The sequence below is a fragment of the Armigeres subalbatus genome, unplaced genomic scaffold (assembly GCF_024139115.2).
Source record: "Armigeres subalbatus isolate Guangzhou_Male unplaced genomic scaffold, GZ_Asu_2 Contig302, whole genome shotgun sequence".
NCBI classification, from domain to species: Eukaryota; Metazoa; Arthropoda; class Insecta; order Diptera; family Culicidae; genus Armigeres; species Armigeres subalbatus.
Genome location: NW_026943045.1, coordinates 153,675 through 172,074, shown reverse-complemented (window position 1 = coordinate 172,074; position 18,400 = coordinate 153,675). Strand labels below are relative to the sequence as shown.

The window sequence follows — 18,400 nt, the reverse complement described above, 5'->3', positions numbered from 1 at the left end:
ATTAAGTACTGTCCATTTAATTCCACCAGTTAATTTTCGTTATCTTTGCAGATACGTATTTCGACCACAAATGTGTGGTCGTCTTCAGTGTCTCGTACTTGACTCGAGTCAAGTACGAGACACTGAAGACGACCACACAGTTGTGGTCGAAATACGTATCTGCAAAGATAACGAAAATTAACTGGTGGAATTAAATGGACAGTACTTAATTCGTCTTAGACGGTTTAATACATTCCACTAAAAGAGCTTAATATATTTTTCTGAAGATAAAACCGTTTGATCGTCTGTTTGGCTGGATCTTCAACCTTCCGCATTTATCCAAGTCTTGCGTATTCGTCCTTGAATGAGACATATTGGCAAGATTTATAGGCGAACGTACTACTTCGGACCAGGTGTTTGGCCGTACGCCAAATGTTAAAGAAATGACGTGAATACAGCGTCAACTATTCATCGACCTCAAAGCCGCAAGTAATACAAACAATCACGATCCGCTATTATTGCGGGCAGCAGGGACTATGTCCAAGGGCTTGACGATCCCTCCCCAGGCCATCTGCGAGTTGTGGGGCTTGCCTAGGATGTGGTGGGGTTTGACAGTGGGCCCTGTTAAACCTCTATAAAAAGCTGCATGTATCCGCAAGTAGGCCCCACCAAAGCGACCGTGTGCCGCTCAAAGCGCACAAGCCCAAGTCTTGGTGTTAGGTGGGACGCTAAACAGCCCTGACACGACGGCCCTCCGACGAGACAGGAGGTTTGCGCAGGCCCAATAAGCCGCCTAGAAAACCAATCATTACGAACAATATAAGAGATAATGCGACTCGATATAATCGGCTAAGCGGATCGGACTAGTCATCAACACGTCGAAGACGAAGTACATGATAGGCAGAGGTTCAAGAGAAGACAATGTGAGCCACCCACCGCGAGTTTGCATCGGTGGTGACGAAATCGAGGTGGTAGAAGAATTTGTGTACTTGGGCTCACTGGTGACTGCCGAAAATGACACCAGCAGAGAAATTCGGAGACGCATAGTGGCTGGAAATCGTACGTACTTTGGACTCCGCAAGACGCTCCGATCGAATAGAGTTCGCCGCCGTACCAAACTGACAATCTACAAAACGCTAATTAGACCGGTAGTCCTCTACGGACACGAGACCTGGACGATGCTCGTGGAGGACCAACGCGCACTTGGAGTTTTCGAAAGGAAAGTGCTGCGTACCATCTATGGTGGGGTGCAGATGGCGGACGGTACGTGGAGGAGGCGAATGAACCACGAATTGCATCAGCTATTGGGAGAACCATCCATCGTTCACACCGCGAAAATCGGACGACTGCGATGGGCCGGGCACGTAGCCAGAATGTCGGACAGTAACCCGGTGAAAATGGTTCTCGACAACGATCCGACGGGCACAAGAAGGCGAGGTGCGCAGCGGGCAAGGTGGATCGATCAGGTGGAAGATGACTTGCGGACCCTCCGTAGACTGCGTGGTTGGCGACGTGTAGCCATGGACCGAGCCGAATGGAGAAGACTCTTATATACCGCACAGGCCACTTCGGCCTTAGTCTGAATAAATAATAATATACGATCCGCTATGGCAGCTAATGCACGAACATGGATTTCCGGATAATCTGGTACGGGTGATGGATCGGGTGATGTGCGTAGTTAGAATATCAGAGGCAATGTCGAATCCCTTTGAAACACGCAGTAGGTGCTGTACGAAATTCGGTATCTGGACTAGCTGAATTTCACCATTGTATTTCCGGACCCTCCGAAGATTGCATGGTTGGTAACGTGCCGCCATGGACCAAGTTGAATGGAGAAGACTTTTATGTACTGCATAGGCCTCTCCGGCCTTAGTTTGAACAGATAAGTAATACATTGGAATCAGCCCGTTCTCTTCGACCTTGATTCTCATTATAATACCACAATGATCCGAAAAATCACTGGAACAGTAATGAATTATTATTTTTAACAACTAAGGAAAACAAATTAAGTCGAATTCGGTCTATGAAAAGTGAATTCGTTTTTCAAGCATTAAAACAAAGGCTTTCCATCTATAAATGTCTAAAACTTGTGTCATTACCGTGGAATATTTTTTGTATCACCTAGACGATCAAAAGAATACAATACATACGTAAGTCTCCATCGACAACATTCATGTACCCTCCTGGTTTATTGAGATGATAGACAGATCGTTCAAAAATAAATTATCTCATTCCTTTTTGGTTATTCACATTATTGATGCGGTTCACTGCTATTGATATTATTCTTCTACTGGCGTCAAGCAATGGCTGAGCGATGCTGAATGAATTTTGTTCCAAAATAGAAGTTCCAGGGACATTTTCCCCAACGTTAACCGCGGCCGAGTTCCTGGAACGTTCATGTAGGCTCGCTCGTGCTGTGTAGCGGAAGCGATGTTTTTCCAGGGGAAGGGTCGTTTGGCAGAAACCCATTCGGCTGAAAGCGATTTGGCCGAAAGTTGTTTGGCCGAACAGATCATTGGGCCGAAGGTCATTTGGCCGAAAGGGTCATTTGCCGAGAGGGTCGTTTGACCGAAAGGGTTATTTGGTCGAAAGGGTTATTTGGTCAGCAAAAGGACCCTTTGGGCCAAATGACCTTTCCGGCCAAATGACTTTCGGCTAAATGGGTTTCGGCCTAATAGTTTATTCGGCCTAGTGGCATTCGGCCAATTGGCTCTCGGCCGAATTGGTTTCGGCCAAACGCCCCTTCCCCGTTGTTCCATTAGTGTGCTCGAGTGTTAACAAAACTGCAGTGAGTGGGGATGAAGGAAAAACTCATGTAACATACTTATTGCAAAAATTAAACTATGAACTATAATAAAATCCCTAAGCATATATTCATTCATAGTTGTAGAGTAGAGTGGGGCAAGAGTACGCACTAAGTTTTCAATCGATCATGTGGCCCTTATGAAGCAAGCTTCTGCATATCAAATCAATGTCGATGATTCATATACTCTTCCTTTATGTTACCCAGCAATAAAAATATTGAATTTATTGATATTCGTTTTAGTAGAACCATTATTGTAAGACAAGTGAAAAACGCACTCTTACCCCACCGGTGGGGTAAGAGTGCGCATCGGGTGGGGTAAGAGTACGCATTTATCCAATCATGTGCTTTTAGTATATATTAACACAAATTAGAGTTAATAATATTTAATTGATATTTAATGAACAATTATTAGGGAATGTTTAAATATTACGTAACTCTTAAAGGGGGAGGGGTCCTAGAAATTTGCACTTTCATACGAAAAACCATTGATTATTTATATATATTATAGGTAAAAATGTATCAGGTTTCGCGTAGCGTAAACAAAGGAATTTTCCTTAAAGAAAGTCCACCAATCACGTAACGTAAAATTTGGCTCCCCCCTATCTTACACTTTTTGTATAAATCCCATTAAAATTGCATGAATCGTCATACATCTCGCAACCCCTCCCAGCTAAGCGTTGCGTAATTTATGGATGTTTCTTTTGATTACATGAAATTATCATTTAGATGATATTGTTTTTTCATACTATGTACATGTACTATGTTCATAGCTGTACAACAAGTCCAAATACAATTTCATCATTTCGCTTCAGTGCTTTGTTCGCCAAGTCTTTTCTAACACCAAATTACTTCAACTTATCCTTAAAACTTGTGACAATTTTCGATTTCTGTCCCTTTTTTCTTAGTTGTGGATCTTTACGCTTTGAAAGTAGTCTTATTTCGGCCGGAGATACGGGTTTGACATCAAAACTTGAAGATTCACATGCGTACTCTTGCCCCACCCGATCCTGCGTACTTTTACCCCTCAGTCCCAAAATTTATTTAAGTAATGGTTTTGACTTCTTGTAAAACCAACATGATTGGTGTTCTGCACCATAAAGTACTCTATACAATAGGTTATCGAAATGGTATAATGTTCACCTGAATGAACGTATATATGGTAATGAGATACTAGTTGCGGAAACACAATTATTTTTAGCAAATTGACCAAAAAATTATCTAACTCCATATCTCCCTTGTTGTTTATTCAAATCATTCACAATTACACATGATAATAGTTGGCCAGAATACCTGTCAAACTGATGCAGTGCTGCTAGTTTATCTTTTTTTATTACTTCAAAAAATCGAAAACGTACTCTTACCCCACGCGCACTCTTGCCCCACTCTATTCTACTGCTGTTCTAATTCAAGCTACCCACACTCATTACAAAATTCATCTTATCTTCTAATTGCTCACAATCTCCACCTCTTCATTCGTTTGCTAGTTAAATTCAGCTAATGCAGGAGTCACCGGATCACCCAACACTGACCTGGTTTCAAGAGTTTCATCTACTTCGTCTTACTCAGGAAGTCAAAAGGTCGTGGGCTTCGCTCATGGGCGGTACCGTGATGACTTATAAAGTTTGCTGATCCATATCTGTATTCGAACTTTCCCAGACACTCGTTGTTCTGCCCCTTGTCTGTTCCCTCTCCAACGAGTGTTTTTCATTACCTTTCATTGAATCTTTCACCGCCGACCATGCGTCTCCATCCACCCAAAATGAAGTTCAAACAACTCAAAATTAAGTTCAATTCACTTAATTTGAACCGAAGGTGCGGGAAGTTAATTTTGTGCTCGAGGGCCCAACCCAAGTTTGAGTAGCTTCCGTTTGATTCTAAATACTAAGTTGTTTCCACCTAACGCAAGGTTCAAATAGGTTAAAAAACTCAAATTTGAGTACAACCCCTTGAATTCCCCCATCGAACTGTTATCGTTAGGTGGTTTGCTTTCTCTGTTTTTTAAAACACATGTGGAATGAAAGAGATGCCAGATCAAAAACAAATCAAAATTTGTATAGTTTGATCCAACCCAAAATAAAATAAATAAAATAATAAACAAATAAACCTCAAGTATCACACATCTCAGTTTTTTTTTAACTTTATTTATGTGTTTTTTAATCCACAGATTAAGTTCAACACCAACACATCTCAGGTTGTTAAGTTCACTGCATATGTGTTATGTAATTCGTCAAGTTCGGAGTAACAAATAATCGACAAAACATAAAGCATTTAACCCCCTTTTTTTCAACCTTTGTAACCTTTGTCTACTGCACAATGTTGGGAATTGAGAATTTGATGATTTTACCCGTCATTCTCATATTCCTTAAATGGCTTACTAATAATCTCACACTACTAGTCTGATCTATAATTTTCCAAGGAATCGACTTTTTTTTAACACCGCACGACTAAAGAAGCTAAAATATTGCTCATGTTACTCCACGTTATATTATTTTCTGACTATTACCCAACATGCCAAGGTCTTCCGGAAAGCATAACAAATAATGGGCTAGAGTTTCCATCCCGGGACATCCCGGGACAAAAAATCCTGGGATTTACGAAAATTCGGGATTTCCCGATTCCCGGGATATTATTTTTGAAATCCCGAAAATCCCGGGACAAAAAAATACTGTTTCATTTCGGGTTCGCAAACAGTGTAATTATTCTTCTTAAAAAAATTATTTGTTTTGAACGCGAAACCCAACTTCGGTAATAAACTCATATCGTATTTTTATACCTTCCATTAAACATATTTTTTTTTCAAGTTCGTTTATTTGATAGGCTCAAGCATGTATACGGAGCCAAAGTTCTTTGTGATGCACAATCGATATCATCCGATTATTAAATTAGTAAGAGAGGAACAGATATGAAAATATCGGAGATAGTTAATAGGAAAACTTCACAAAAAATATTGGATTCCCCTATACCACTCAATGGAGGGCTACTGACTGATACTTTTTCCAGCAGCTACAGCTCTCTATTAATTAAACGACAAGTATCTACAGTAAATGATCAGCTACATCTATTTGGCACCTGCTTCCTACCCATCTCCCGTCTAAAGCGAGGTTGTGTACACTAGCAGATATTCGCCTTGCTAATCTCCTCGCGCCGCCCAACATTGAGTCAGTCTTCCTGAGCTTCTTGCCTCCAAAACAATTCTTGATCCGATTCATGTCCTTCCAATCGACGTTCGTACAACAAACTTTCCAGCACATGCGCAAGTACAAGTGATCCGACCCCGATGCTCTGCTTAATTTTTTTGGTGTATCGCTTCGATCAAAATCAACTCTGGTCAACAGGCTACAATCAATTTGTCCAATTCTGTCAAAATTGTATACCAACTTTAATCGCGTAATATATTAACCCCATTATCGTTGAATTATCGAGTTAACTTACGTTAAATTATCGAACTCCGATAATAATTGAGTTGATTCATCTTTATCGCAGCAAATGATTACGTTGAACACAATTAACTTTATCGGCGATAACGATACATTAACGATTAACATCAAGATTAGGAAGCGATCTGTTCAAGATTAGGAAGAGCTGCAGCTCTTGGCAAAAGTATCAATTAGTAGCCTGCCATGGAAAGGAGGATACTCTAGTATTGTGTATTCTTTGTGAGGGGGCTCCCATATATCCAATAGGTTATGGGCCCAGTACGATTCAACTGCGCATCTTCCATCTTTCGTCACAAGGGTATTGAATGCAACCCCAGCAACTGTCTAAACCCAATGCATATTCAAAACAATGCAAATAGTCAAGCCGACATCAACCGCCAGCAAACATTTCTTCTCAGACTCGGTGATCATATATTCCAAAAGGGTACTCTACCTGCCGAGAAAAACGTGAACATTATTTGCTTCTTGAAGTCGTTTTTTTTCGAAAGAATCGATTCAAATTAGAATTGAATTGAGTTTCAATTTGAAATCTGTATTATCTGGCCTTTCTAAAATATGAACTTTACCCCTGAACATTAAATAAAATAGTTTTTAAATAAAAAATAAGTTTTCTAAAGAAACATCGAAAAAGCCCGGGATCCCGGGATATACGAACAAGCTCATCCTGAATCCCGGGACAACATAAATGGCCGGGAAATGGAAACTCTATAAGGGGCATTCAGGTAAAACGAGGTCTTGCAGCTTCGTGCAGTGAGCTTAACCACTTTTGCACTATTCCCCAGCGCAATCTGCCCGTACCGAACCGAGATATTGAATTTATTCTCGTCATGGACAATTTTCTTCCCATTGAGCACTGTGTTAGGTAGACTTGACGTGTAGCTCCTAGTCGCTTATTTATCGATATCCTCTGCGGATATTCAGCTCGGCTCTGTCACATTAGCAACACTTGTTCACCAACCCTTCGTAAAAACCCCACCTTTGATGTTCCCTACATTTAGCAACGCCTTGTCTTCCAACTCGAATTGGACTCCTGCAACTGATGTCCAGATGGAGAAACCTGTCTCCTATACATACTCCGCTCTAACCATTCGTATCACTTTACCGTATTTACCGATCAATTTCGCATTCCGCAATCTCTGTGGGAAGGTTGAATAGTCTGACACAACGCACAATAGCATTAGCAGAATATAACTGCATCATTGCACTCACAGTGTTTACTGTATGTGAGTTCCACAGACTCCAAGACGTGTTTCTCACATCTTGTTCAGTCTTAAATTTTATTATCAACGAAACGACGATCTTGTCATTGTACGAGAATCAGAGTTTTTCACTTTTCAGTTCCATCCTTGCTCTTATGAATTCAAATAAATCGGTGTCCGACAGAGCTGGGCTGCCCTGCTCAAAACGAAGCCGCATAGAATTTGTTCTTAACTCAATATAAGCCATCTCACTGTTCTGCTTGCACCGCTTCATTTTGACCTAAAACTATTGTTTCAGTAACCTGAAACGTGCTCGAGAATAATATCACTTGTGCCATCAATTTACGTTCATTTAGCATCGAGTATAACCACAAACTGCTATTAGTTACTATTTGTGCGTGTTTAAAGCTGGGTAGGTAGCAAAAAAATACGCATTTAAAACTAAATAAACCGAAGAAGCGATGAAACGCTTACTCGCGCAACTACAAACCATCCTGAGATGAATAACACACCATTTTAGTTTTGAGTCACCAAATATCAGTGGTTGGATTAGCTCCTAAAAAGGTGCTCAAACCTCTTCACCAAGCAAATGGCTAATATGATCTTATCATCCATCCAAAAGGACATCAGGATGGAAAAAGAAAATTGCCAGACGTAAAATGTCAGAAGTTTATTTTGTGCTCCTTGATTGGAATTGTATTGCTGCTGTTGTTGAAGATGATGACCAATCGAAGATGTTTTTTTTCCTTATTGCGACTATCAAATGGTACCACTTCGGACACAAAAGAAACACGAAGCAAAGGAAGATGAAACCACTTGGTCTTCACTTTGAATGGGAAACTGTTAATCTTGTTGTGTCCAGAAGGACGATGGAGGCGGTGAAATGGTGGTTTCTCTCTATACGAAAAGATGCCTGAATTAAGTGGATCCTGTTGAAGGGTTTATTTGAACACCGCATTAGGATCGCTTTTAATGGGAGTTTTTAAGAAAAGGGTCGAACTTGACCAGAAGACGGAGCACATAAAGTGGTGTATAGAATTTGTAGAAGATTGGAAACCCGAATTGAAACTTGGATTTGCGAATTGAAACTTGACTCAATTAAAGGAAGTGATACATTATTAGCAAGACATTCTCGTGATTTTTTGATGGAGTTATTCAAGGATGCACATTATATGGTTTCCTCTTGAAGATATGTTGAATGTTTATGCTCATGTATATTAATACCGTCTTTTCTTTCTTATTGTCTCCCCTTTCGATTGCAGCAGACAAAGCGTCGCCCCCATCGTCATCGTCGGCTGGAATGGTCGTCGGGTCCTACGTGAAGGTGTGTTGGATCACCTTCTACATCTGCACCATCTGCACCGTGCTGTTGTACTCGCTTCGGGTGGGAATCTCCTGATTGTACAACCTGAAAGAGATTATCAAAATATAAATCAAACCGACAAATAGCGAACAAATCGAAATCCAATCCCCGCCAGGAGAGATGCACTGCGAAGTAATCAACAAAACAACGCCATCACAACTACGACAAGCTTCCAGAGAACGAGAGCGAGAGAAAGATTGCTTCAACCGAATCTTCCGTACGACCCCTAGAAGCTAGATTATTGTTTTACGTTTCTCCTCCGTCGGAAGCTCCAGAGCTACGGGCTCGAAGTGAACGATAAAAGTGGCAACGAACCGGCATAATTGGAGTGTCCAGATGACCAGCACCATATCCGAGAGTGAACGAGCGGCCAATTTCAGTTTTCAACCAACCAAACGAGGAAGCCAACGAATTACAACCTATCCAACGTCAGAGCCAGGAACGGAACCGATTACAGCGAACAGAAGTCAGCGACATTTAGACGAAGAATACAAAATACGTTAAACTGTCAAGAATTTAATACATGCTACCATAGTTTTATGTTCCGCACTTTGCACTCAGCAGCTGTTTCACATGATAGTTAGATTGAGGAAATGTAATTCAACTTTGAGCTCCCAGCAGAATTCCGTTCGTTTGTCTGTGACCAATCTTTGGTCTGTAGAAGTTGGAGGGTTGCTGTTGTGGTTTTGTTTTCCGAAAATTGACTGTAATTAACCGGGATTGGTTGGGCCAAGCATGTACTCGGCTGGAAATAGGAAAATTGGCGTCATGATGTGCCGAAAAACACCTCTGTACGTTGCCGGACATGAGTGCTGGTACTGGAGTAAATAGCTCAGAGGAGGAAACTAGCGGTTGGAAAATGGAATTAAATTGCAGTTTTTATTTAAACTTAAGAGACATAGAGAATTACTGCGAAAGCTGAGGTGTTTGGAATTGTGGCGTACTAAGTGGAAGATTTTGTTCTGAACGAATAATCGACAGTTAGAAGAGAACTAGTTTTATTTATTTCTTTTTTTTATCAAAGAATTTAAAACTTATTAATTTGGATTTCGAAACAAAACTGTTGTATGAATATATCATACTGTCGCAACACCCTCCGGTCGCTGAAAGGTATAAGATGCTGTCAAAACATTGCTAAAGTTGACCGATATTTGAAATTTTAATCTTAAAGATGTCTTGAGAATATTAATCAAGGTGATTCAAGTAAGAAGCAGTGCATTATACCGTAGATGGTACCGAAACATAAATACAAATTATCGCGGAGATTTTGTATTCGATTTCTCGGTTTAAATGCTTCGTATATTTTAGACTATTCATTGAAAAAATTTGCACGGCAGATGCTACGGCATGATAAGACAAAGTTAAGGTAGCCTTTGGTTTGAATGTGAATTTGTTTATTGTAAATTAAGATTTGCTCAAACCCCTTTAATGACTTTATATTCTGGACAGTAGTGCTTCCAGACATTCGGACATGCCAATATTCATACAGGTCTTGCATACAGAAATCATACAGATTACAGACTTTTAATTGAATTTACAGACTTTTGCAAAAATTTGTCGACGTGAAGGAAAATAGAAACAGAAAAATTATCCTGAAGAAAGGATGAGCAAAATTTATAAAGGAATTCCTAGTAAAAGTATTCAAAAATATGAGACAGGTTTCTTGAAAAAAAAAGTTTTAAACAAATTTAAAACTGATTTCCTTGGACGAATTCTTCCAGTTATTGGAGTTCTGAAGAAAATCCTTGGATAATGAATACCTAAAGTATCTTTTACTCACTGTAGGAACATTAGTAGAAATACCTAAGAGAATTATCACAGTAACCCGAATTGAACTTTTTCTGAGAAATCCTGGAAAAAATTAAGAATTTTAATTTTGTTTTTACCTATTGAAAGTAAAGTTATGATTGAACTCACAAATGTGAGCTTAGCATATGCTTTAATTCACGAGAAACCTTTGGATAACTGTTATTTTCATTTGCTCAGACTAAAGCTGGTCCTCCAAGAACATCGTCCAGGTCTCGTGTCCGTAGAGGACTACCGGTCTAATGAGCGTTTTGTAGATAGTTAGTTTGGTATGGCGGCGAATTATATTCTTCTTGCAGAGCCCAAAGTACGTACAGTTCTCAGCCACGATGCGTCTCCGAATTTCTCTGCTGTTATCAATTTCGGCAGTCACCGGTGAGCCCAAGTACACGAATTCTTCGACCACTTCGATTTCGTCACCACCGATAGAAACTCGTGATAAGCGCCAGATAGTCGCCTAAGAAAGACATAGGGGAACAACGGTCAATACTTATTTATAATCAAATCTTCAACTTAAAGTTGTACAGATAAACACTTATACTAAATGGACAATCCTTTATCTGTATGTGGATTACATATGCCAGAATTTTAAATACTGGCTTCGTTGAATGAACGGAAGCACGTAGTCCATAAAAGCCAGTATTGTCGTAGACGTCGTTGTGGAGCGTGGCAGTTTAATTGATTTAGGAAAGCTCTGCATTAAATATCCTGCCCAAACACAAAGAGCCGTTGTTATTACAGTAGCTATTTTCTTCTAGCTACTAACGATTCAAGGGAACTAAGCCGTAACCTTTCTTCATGAGCGGCAAGCTGGTAAAGTCATTCCAGGGCAGCACACGTAGATCGTATCTGATAAAATTCCGTTGGATAGCTTCGATTTTGTCATTTAGTACGACGTGATAGGGTGCCCATACAACAACAGCATATTCAAGAAGTCTAAGAACTATTCTACAAAATATAAATTTGCGCACATATACATCCTTGAAGTCGTTTGTATTCCATTTCACAAAGCCTAACATAGCGTAAGATATTTCTGTCACCATCATGATGTGCTCATTGAATCTCACTTGAGAGTCAATTACTACTCCCAGGTCGCTAACTGTGGAAACTCGGAGGAGATTGTTGTTTTCCATTGAATACTTAACGTAAAAGAGATCGCGCAAACGGTTGAAGGAGATAACACTGCATATGGATATGTTAACCTGCATGCCTTTCGGTGTGCACCAGTGCAAAAGATAGTCAAAATCTTGCTGCAGTGCACAACAGTCGAGATTAGATTCAATTGTACGGAATATTTTCAGATAATCGGCAAACTTAAGTTTTGAAGATTTCAAACGAGTAGAGATGTCGTTGGACGCACTGCGTGGCCAGAGCCAACTCTCTGAGTTTCATCAACAGAAACATTCAATTGTGGCAAATGGACATTGCAATGTTCTAAGCTACTCTTCCAATCCCGATATTCATCAGGTGAATGAGCAGGGCGGACATTTGAGAACACATTCTTGAGGAATTCAGCAAATAAGTTGGCAGCACCTCCCGCATTATCGGCATTAGTGCCATCGAAGTAGAAATTCTGTGGAATACCGTTATTACGTCTAAGCTTCCTTAGGGGCTGTCCACAAACCACGTAGACCGAAATTTGACCTTTTCAAACCCCCCCGTCCCCCCTAGTAGACTTTCGTAGACTTTTCCGAAACCCCTCCCCCTCCCCTTGAAGTCTACGTAGACTTTTCCAAATTTTACAAAACATCATATGTGATTTTAAAAAATATGGAAATCAACCACGTTTCAAGCAATTCAGCTGTTCAAATCCATTTCCATGTGAACATTAAAATAAAACTCGAATTTTAAACATAACTAAATCAAACTGAACAAAATCCTAAAAAACAATGTCAAGTCTACATTCCAATAAGTTTTGCGTGAAAATTTCGTATTTTTTTTTTCAATTAATAACCTTGAACGCTTCCAGGTACTCCAAATAACTCTCCGTGATAATTCCGATGCTTTTCTTGAAAATTTCATGCAATTTTCCCGCTGAATAATCATCTGTTGAAATCCCAAGATCATTCTTCTGAATTCCAAAAGTTTTCCCGTTAAAAAAAAACCCGAGTATTTCTCCGTTAAAATGTAAGAGAAAGCTTTTTCTTTTCCGGTTCAATTTATAAACTACCGCAGCTGTCACTTCATACATTTTTCTGTCGTTTCGCATGGCATACTACGATGACAACAGCAAATATCTGCTTTTTGTTTCAATGTTTCGAAGGTTTTCAAGCCTGCGGAAGAACTTTGACAGTTGCGGAAGAACTTTACGGAATCCGCAAAATGGAAAAATTTTCCAGAGATCCGCAATATTTCCCGAAATAATTTTAAGTTTAAACGGATATTCCGATATATGTCCTGTGGAAATTTAGAATGGTTTCCTACTATATTTTCTTAATTCACCTCGCATTTTTTTTCTTGCAAAGAATTTTTTGAATAATATTATGTGGAAATTATGGAGAATTTTCAGTTAAATTTTTTGCAAATTTCTCGTAAAAAAATCGTAATAAGTTTTCATGAAAATTACAATGGCTTTTTTACAAAGACTGCAAACAATTTTTTGTTGTGGAAACTCAAACAGCTTTTGGTGGGGAATTCAAATAATTTCTCGTGAAAGTTTTCAACAATTTATTTAGAAATTACGTAGATTTTCCATCAATAATTCCAAAGGATTTGCATGAGGAATTCCTCGCAAAAATTTCGGAGAATTTCCGAAATTAAGAAAAAAATTCCGGGGACTTCCCAGAAAATCTCCAGTGGATATTCTCAAGGTTTTCTCATGGAAATTTCGGAGAATCCCCTTTACAAGTTCCAAAGAATATCTTTTGGGCATTCCAAAGACTTTTTCTTGGTATTCCAAAATGCTTCCTTTGTAAATTCCAAAAAAAATCCGTTGAAGTACGACATAATTTAATTTCCATAGTTTATTTTATTTATTTATTTGTTTATTTCCAGTGGCGTAAGGTTTATCTTTTTAAATTGCCACATTCGGCGACTCATAGTTTTACAATTTAAAATAACAAAAAAAAGCTACATTGATTGTTTCAGTACAATATAGATTATAAACTACAAGATTACATTCGATTCCAAAAATTTCAACATTGTTTCTTAAAACAGAAGTCAGATGCTTCCCTTTTCACAGAGTGAGGTAAACTATTCCAGTTAACTACACCTCTAACAAACATTGGAGGACAATTCCTGTTTACATTAAGCTAATTTCGCGATAGTATTGTCGGATAGTGCATTGTCCGCTAGTTCTAAACGATCTTAAGCTTGCGTAGATTTTCCCACACTGCTTCGAGACAAAAGTGTCCCATTGGAGATTGTTCTGGATAATGTAGCCCAAACCATTCGCAGACTCCGTCCATTTTATCGGTTGTCCATCCATAACCATAGTTTCCAAAGAAGTGCTTGTCGACATTAAAAAGTTTTTATAGAATACTTTGGAGAATTTTTTTGCTCAACAGAGAAGAATTTCCTGGGGAAATCCATGACTTTTACTTCAGTGAAATTCATTACGTTTTTATGAAAAAAAAACGGAAAATCCTAAAAAAAATCAAACGAGTGAACTTCGCACAAAGCTGCTGTATAAATCGTTTAAAAAAATAAAAAGTCTACGTAGACTTTTGGTAAACCCCCCCGTCCCCCTTCGTAGACTATCGTAGACTTTTTTGAAACCCCTCCCCCCCTCAAGAGTCTACATGGTTTATGGACAGCCCCTTACAAATTACCAGAACGACGATGGGTCCCGTTTTGCATTCTATTCGTTGCGATGTATGTAATCGTAAAAAATAGTGGTCAACCAGGATCAGTGGTGCTTTTCCATATTGTGAAGCAGTTGCTTGTTGGTTTCACTCCGTTACTTTAGAAAACGTTTCCTAGCTTTTGGCAATCCTTTTAGGAAGTTTGCGAAGCTCTGGAGTCTTTCATGCTTGATTGAAATAAGTGCGGAAGCTGATGATTTAAATACAGTCTACTCTCTACATCTCGATATTCAATATCTCAATATCTCTTTCTATGTCTATGGTTCAATCGCTCCCTTCAATCTATATACATTTTTGTGCTTTCTATATCTCGATAACCTCCCTATCTCGATATCTCTCTATATCGATTTGTTCTAATCATATTTTGTTCAGGATTGTCTCTCCATACGCCGATATATATCGAAATTTCTAGCCTACTACACCTTTGATTGATAGCAAATACATTCGTTTTGTTGTCATTTTTCATAGCAACGAGCTTTTTTCGATCTAGCATCCATTTCAGTTTTCTTTCCATTCCTCGATCTCTGCTTATCTCGATGGTCCCTTTAATCGAGATGTGGAGAGGCGACTGTAGTTCAATATTATCCGCGTCGCTAACGAATCCCAGGTCGAACAATCTGTCATTCACATTATGTATTTCCTGTATCTATCGCAAGTCTATCGCGTCAGAGCTATTTCTTGTTCGGACGAAGCGTTGACAGGGATGTAGGAGTTCAAATCTACACCAAATGCCTACAAAAGCCTAGGTAAGTTGTAATCTCCTACCGGGCGATAACTGTGTATGTGACTTCAGCCATATCACACAAGTGTTGAATGCAAGAAGGGTGATCGGAATAACATCGATGTTCTGTATCTCGATATCTCTCCCCATGTCGATGGTTTCCTCGGTCCCTTCAGTCTACATACATTTAGGCTTTCTATATCTCGATAGCCCCTTATCTCGATATCTCTATATCTCGATGTGTTTTGATCATATTGTGAACTTCAGAATTTACTCTCCTTATGCCGATATGTTCAATTTTCAGGCTACTAGACCATCTTAACAAATACATCAACAACAAAAAATGACAAAAATGACAACGAGCTTTTTTGGATCTAGTATTCATTTAAATTTTCTCTCCATCATCGATCTCTCCCTATCTCGACGGTCCTTTCAATATCGGGTTGTGGAGAGGCGACTGTAGTACAAATGTAGACGGATTGCGTTGGCAAGGATAGACATACTGCAACTTGCTTTAATCTTTTGGCGTTTACTAGTGGAACTAACTTACACGGGATATTCTTCTTGACACCGATCAATACACCTCCACCGCAAAGCGTCCCCTTAGTAAATTTTCAAATTTAACGATGATAATGATCAAAGGTTTGTACTTTCAATGTATTTACCAATAATTTAACTTATCATCTAGAACACGGAACAAAAATTTGGATGAAAAACCAATTATATTATGAGAAAACGGTTTTATGCTACGATTTTTGGGCGAATTCAAACGATGCGGGTTGAAACGCGCCACCCCGAGCCCAAAACGCGACAGCCCAAAAATGTAAACAAACTGCAAAGAAACTGAGTCAGTTTAACTGACAGAATAAAAAAACGTCCTATTCTCAATTCAACTCAAATGAACTCGGATGAAATTTTATTAAAATTTGTTTTGCCCTTTATGTTGCATCAAATAGAATTTCTCCACAGCATAGGTTCTTGGTCATCCAAGAAATAACTGGAGTAAGGCCTAACAGTCTGCGTGAGCAATCAAATATCAATAGGACTGTTTCAAATATGGTACATGCCCTTTTTGATACATAGAATAGAATGAGTTCACAGCATAGGTTATTGGTCATCGGAAATCAACGCCAGGGGCTTAGTTGCTGATCCTAATCTGTAAACTAATTGTTTTCTTTGTGTCATAAATCTGTATCTATATATTAAATAGGGCTATTATCATATGTAAAACAGTCCGATTTTTCTTTGGTTATTGGTTTTGGTTGCATCATATTTAAAACAGTTTGATTGATCTTTGGGTTCGCGTGTAGATCGCAGGCCTCACTCCAGGGATTTCTTCGATGACCGAGAAGGTATTCTGAAAAACTTTATTTTGGGTGGTATTCGCAATATTACACTTGCTAGCTCCCACTTGCTTCACTTTTTGCTTAATTTTCAATTTCTTGTTACACTTCTCACATCTCGTTTTTCACATCTTGCTACTCATTTATTATTTTTTACACTCCTATTGTGTGTTGGGGCCCTCCTTAGCTGTGCGGTAAGACGCGCGGCTACAAAGCAAGACCATGCTGAGGGTGGCTGGGCTCGATTCCCGGTGCCGGTCTAGGCAGTTTTCGGATTGGAAATTGTCTCGACTTCCCTGGGCATAAAAGTATTATCGTGTTAGCCTCATGATATACGAATGCAAAAATGGTAACTTGGCTTAGAAACCTCGCAGTTAATAACTGTGGAAGTGCTTGATGAACACTAAGCTGCGAGGCGGCTCTGTCCCAGTGTGGGGATGTAATGCCAATAAGAAGAAGAAGAAGCTGGTCCCATAACCTCTTAACAGGCGAACAAAAGAAACAAGCGTTTAGACTCAGCGAAGAACTCAATAATACTAAATTTATTCATGAAAACTAATAACAAATACAGTCACAAAATAATGGTCACATTTGAGTAAATCAATTGGCATAATGGTTACAATCCATCGCATTGATTTTGTTTACATTTGGGTATACTTTTTTTATACGACTTTCGCATTTTTACGCGGATTTTTCTAAAGTTTTCTTAATGCAATTTTCTAAGAAGATCGTAAAAGCCGTGAAAAAGTAATATATGATGAAATGGCTTTTACGCGGTTTTTATTTGACGCATTGACATTAAAGTAGTGAAAAATCGACAGTCACGATACATTCCTTCGACTCGTTTTAAATTATGAATAGTTCTACCCCATGTTCCCCAAACACCTACCAATCGATATTCTACCACTTCTACCAATCGATATTCACCACCCAGCACTAAGCATTTACATTAACGTTCCAATTGAGTGTCCCCGGTGGCGAATCAAAATGTTTAAGAGCTCAACTGGTTTCGACGCACTTTTCGAATACCTTTTGGGTCTAGAGATTGGCGTGGTGTCTACGACCGTGTGGATGTTCATGACATGACTTCAAATTTCTTGGATATCATTCACTTATGGCTGAACTTGAAGGTAGCTGTGAAGAGAAGACCTGCCTCCCCTCCCTGGAGCACTCCTCTTCTCCGTAATCTAAACGCAAACGTAGTCAATGGCAGCGCCGTTGGCGAATTCTTCGAACCATTCAAACGAAAAGTAATTTCAAGCGTGCGAGCAACGAGTACAGAAAGCTAAATACTGCTCTTTACAAAGCGCATGTCTCAAGAGTTCAGTTTGGTTTACGTCGGGACCCGAAATCTTTCTGGAGCTTTGTAAACAGTAAGCGAAAAATTCGTCCGTTCCGTATAGAGTGGTTTTTGATATCAGTGAGTCAACTAGCGCGAATGAAGTGTGTGACTTCTTTACTAAGCATTTTGCATCCGTTTTCAAACCAGAATCATCTACTGACATTGAGGCTAATTTGGCGGCTTCAAATGTTCCTCTGAATGCAGTGGATTTTGATATGTTCGAAATAACGCCAGCGATTTTGAATGCTGTTAAAAGGATGAAGAATTCTTTTTCACCTGGGCCTGATGGCGTTCATGCTGTCGTATTCCATCGATGTGCTAATGTATTAGCTGAGCCTCTAGCCCTCATTTTCAATCGATCGCATTTCTTAACTGTTGGAAGCTGTCTCACATGTTTCCTGTATTAAAATCTGGTGACCGTAAGGACGTAAAAAATTATCGTGGTATTATCAGCTTGCCTGTTGCTTCTAAGGTTTTTGAGACCATTGTTAGCGATCATGTCCTTCATGCAGAAAAAACACATTTCGACGGATCAACACGACTTTTTCCCAGTAGGTCGGTGACCACTAATTTACTGGAGCTCACTACCACCTGCTTGACA

General features: G+C 39.4%; 1 protein-coding gene across 1 annotated transcript in view; it reads left to right on the top strand.

The window, feature by feature from the left end:
• The window catches only part of LOC134203965 (uncharacterized), a 90,050-nt gene extending 72,338 nt beyond the window's left edge, over positions 1–17,712 (top strand). The window contains exon 8 of the mRNA XM_062678803.1: positions 8,684–17,712. Coding sequence (XP_062534787.1) covers positions 8,684–8,820 — 137 coding nt within the window. The 3' untranslated portion in view covers positions 8,821–17,712. The remainder of the gene's footprint in view (positions 1–8,683) is intronic.
• The last annotated feature ends 688 nt before the right edge of the window (positions 17,713–18,400 follow it).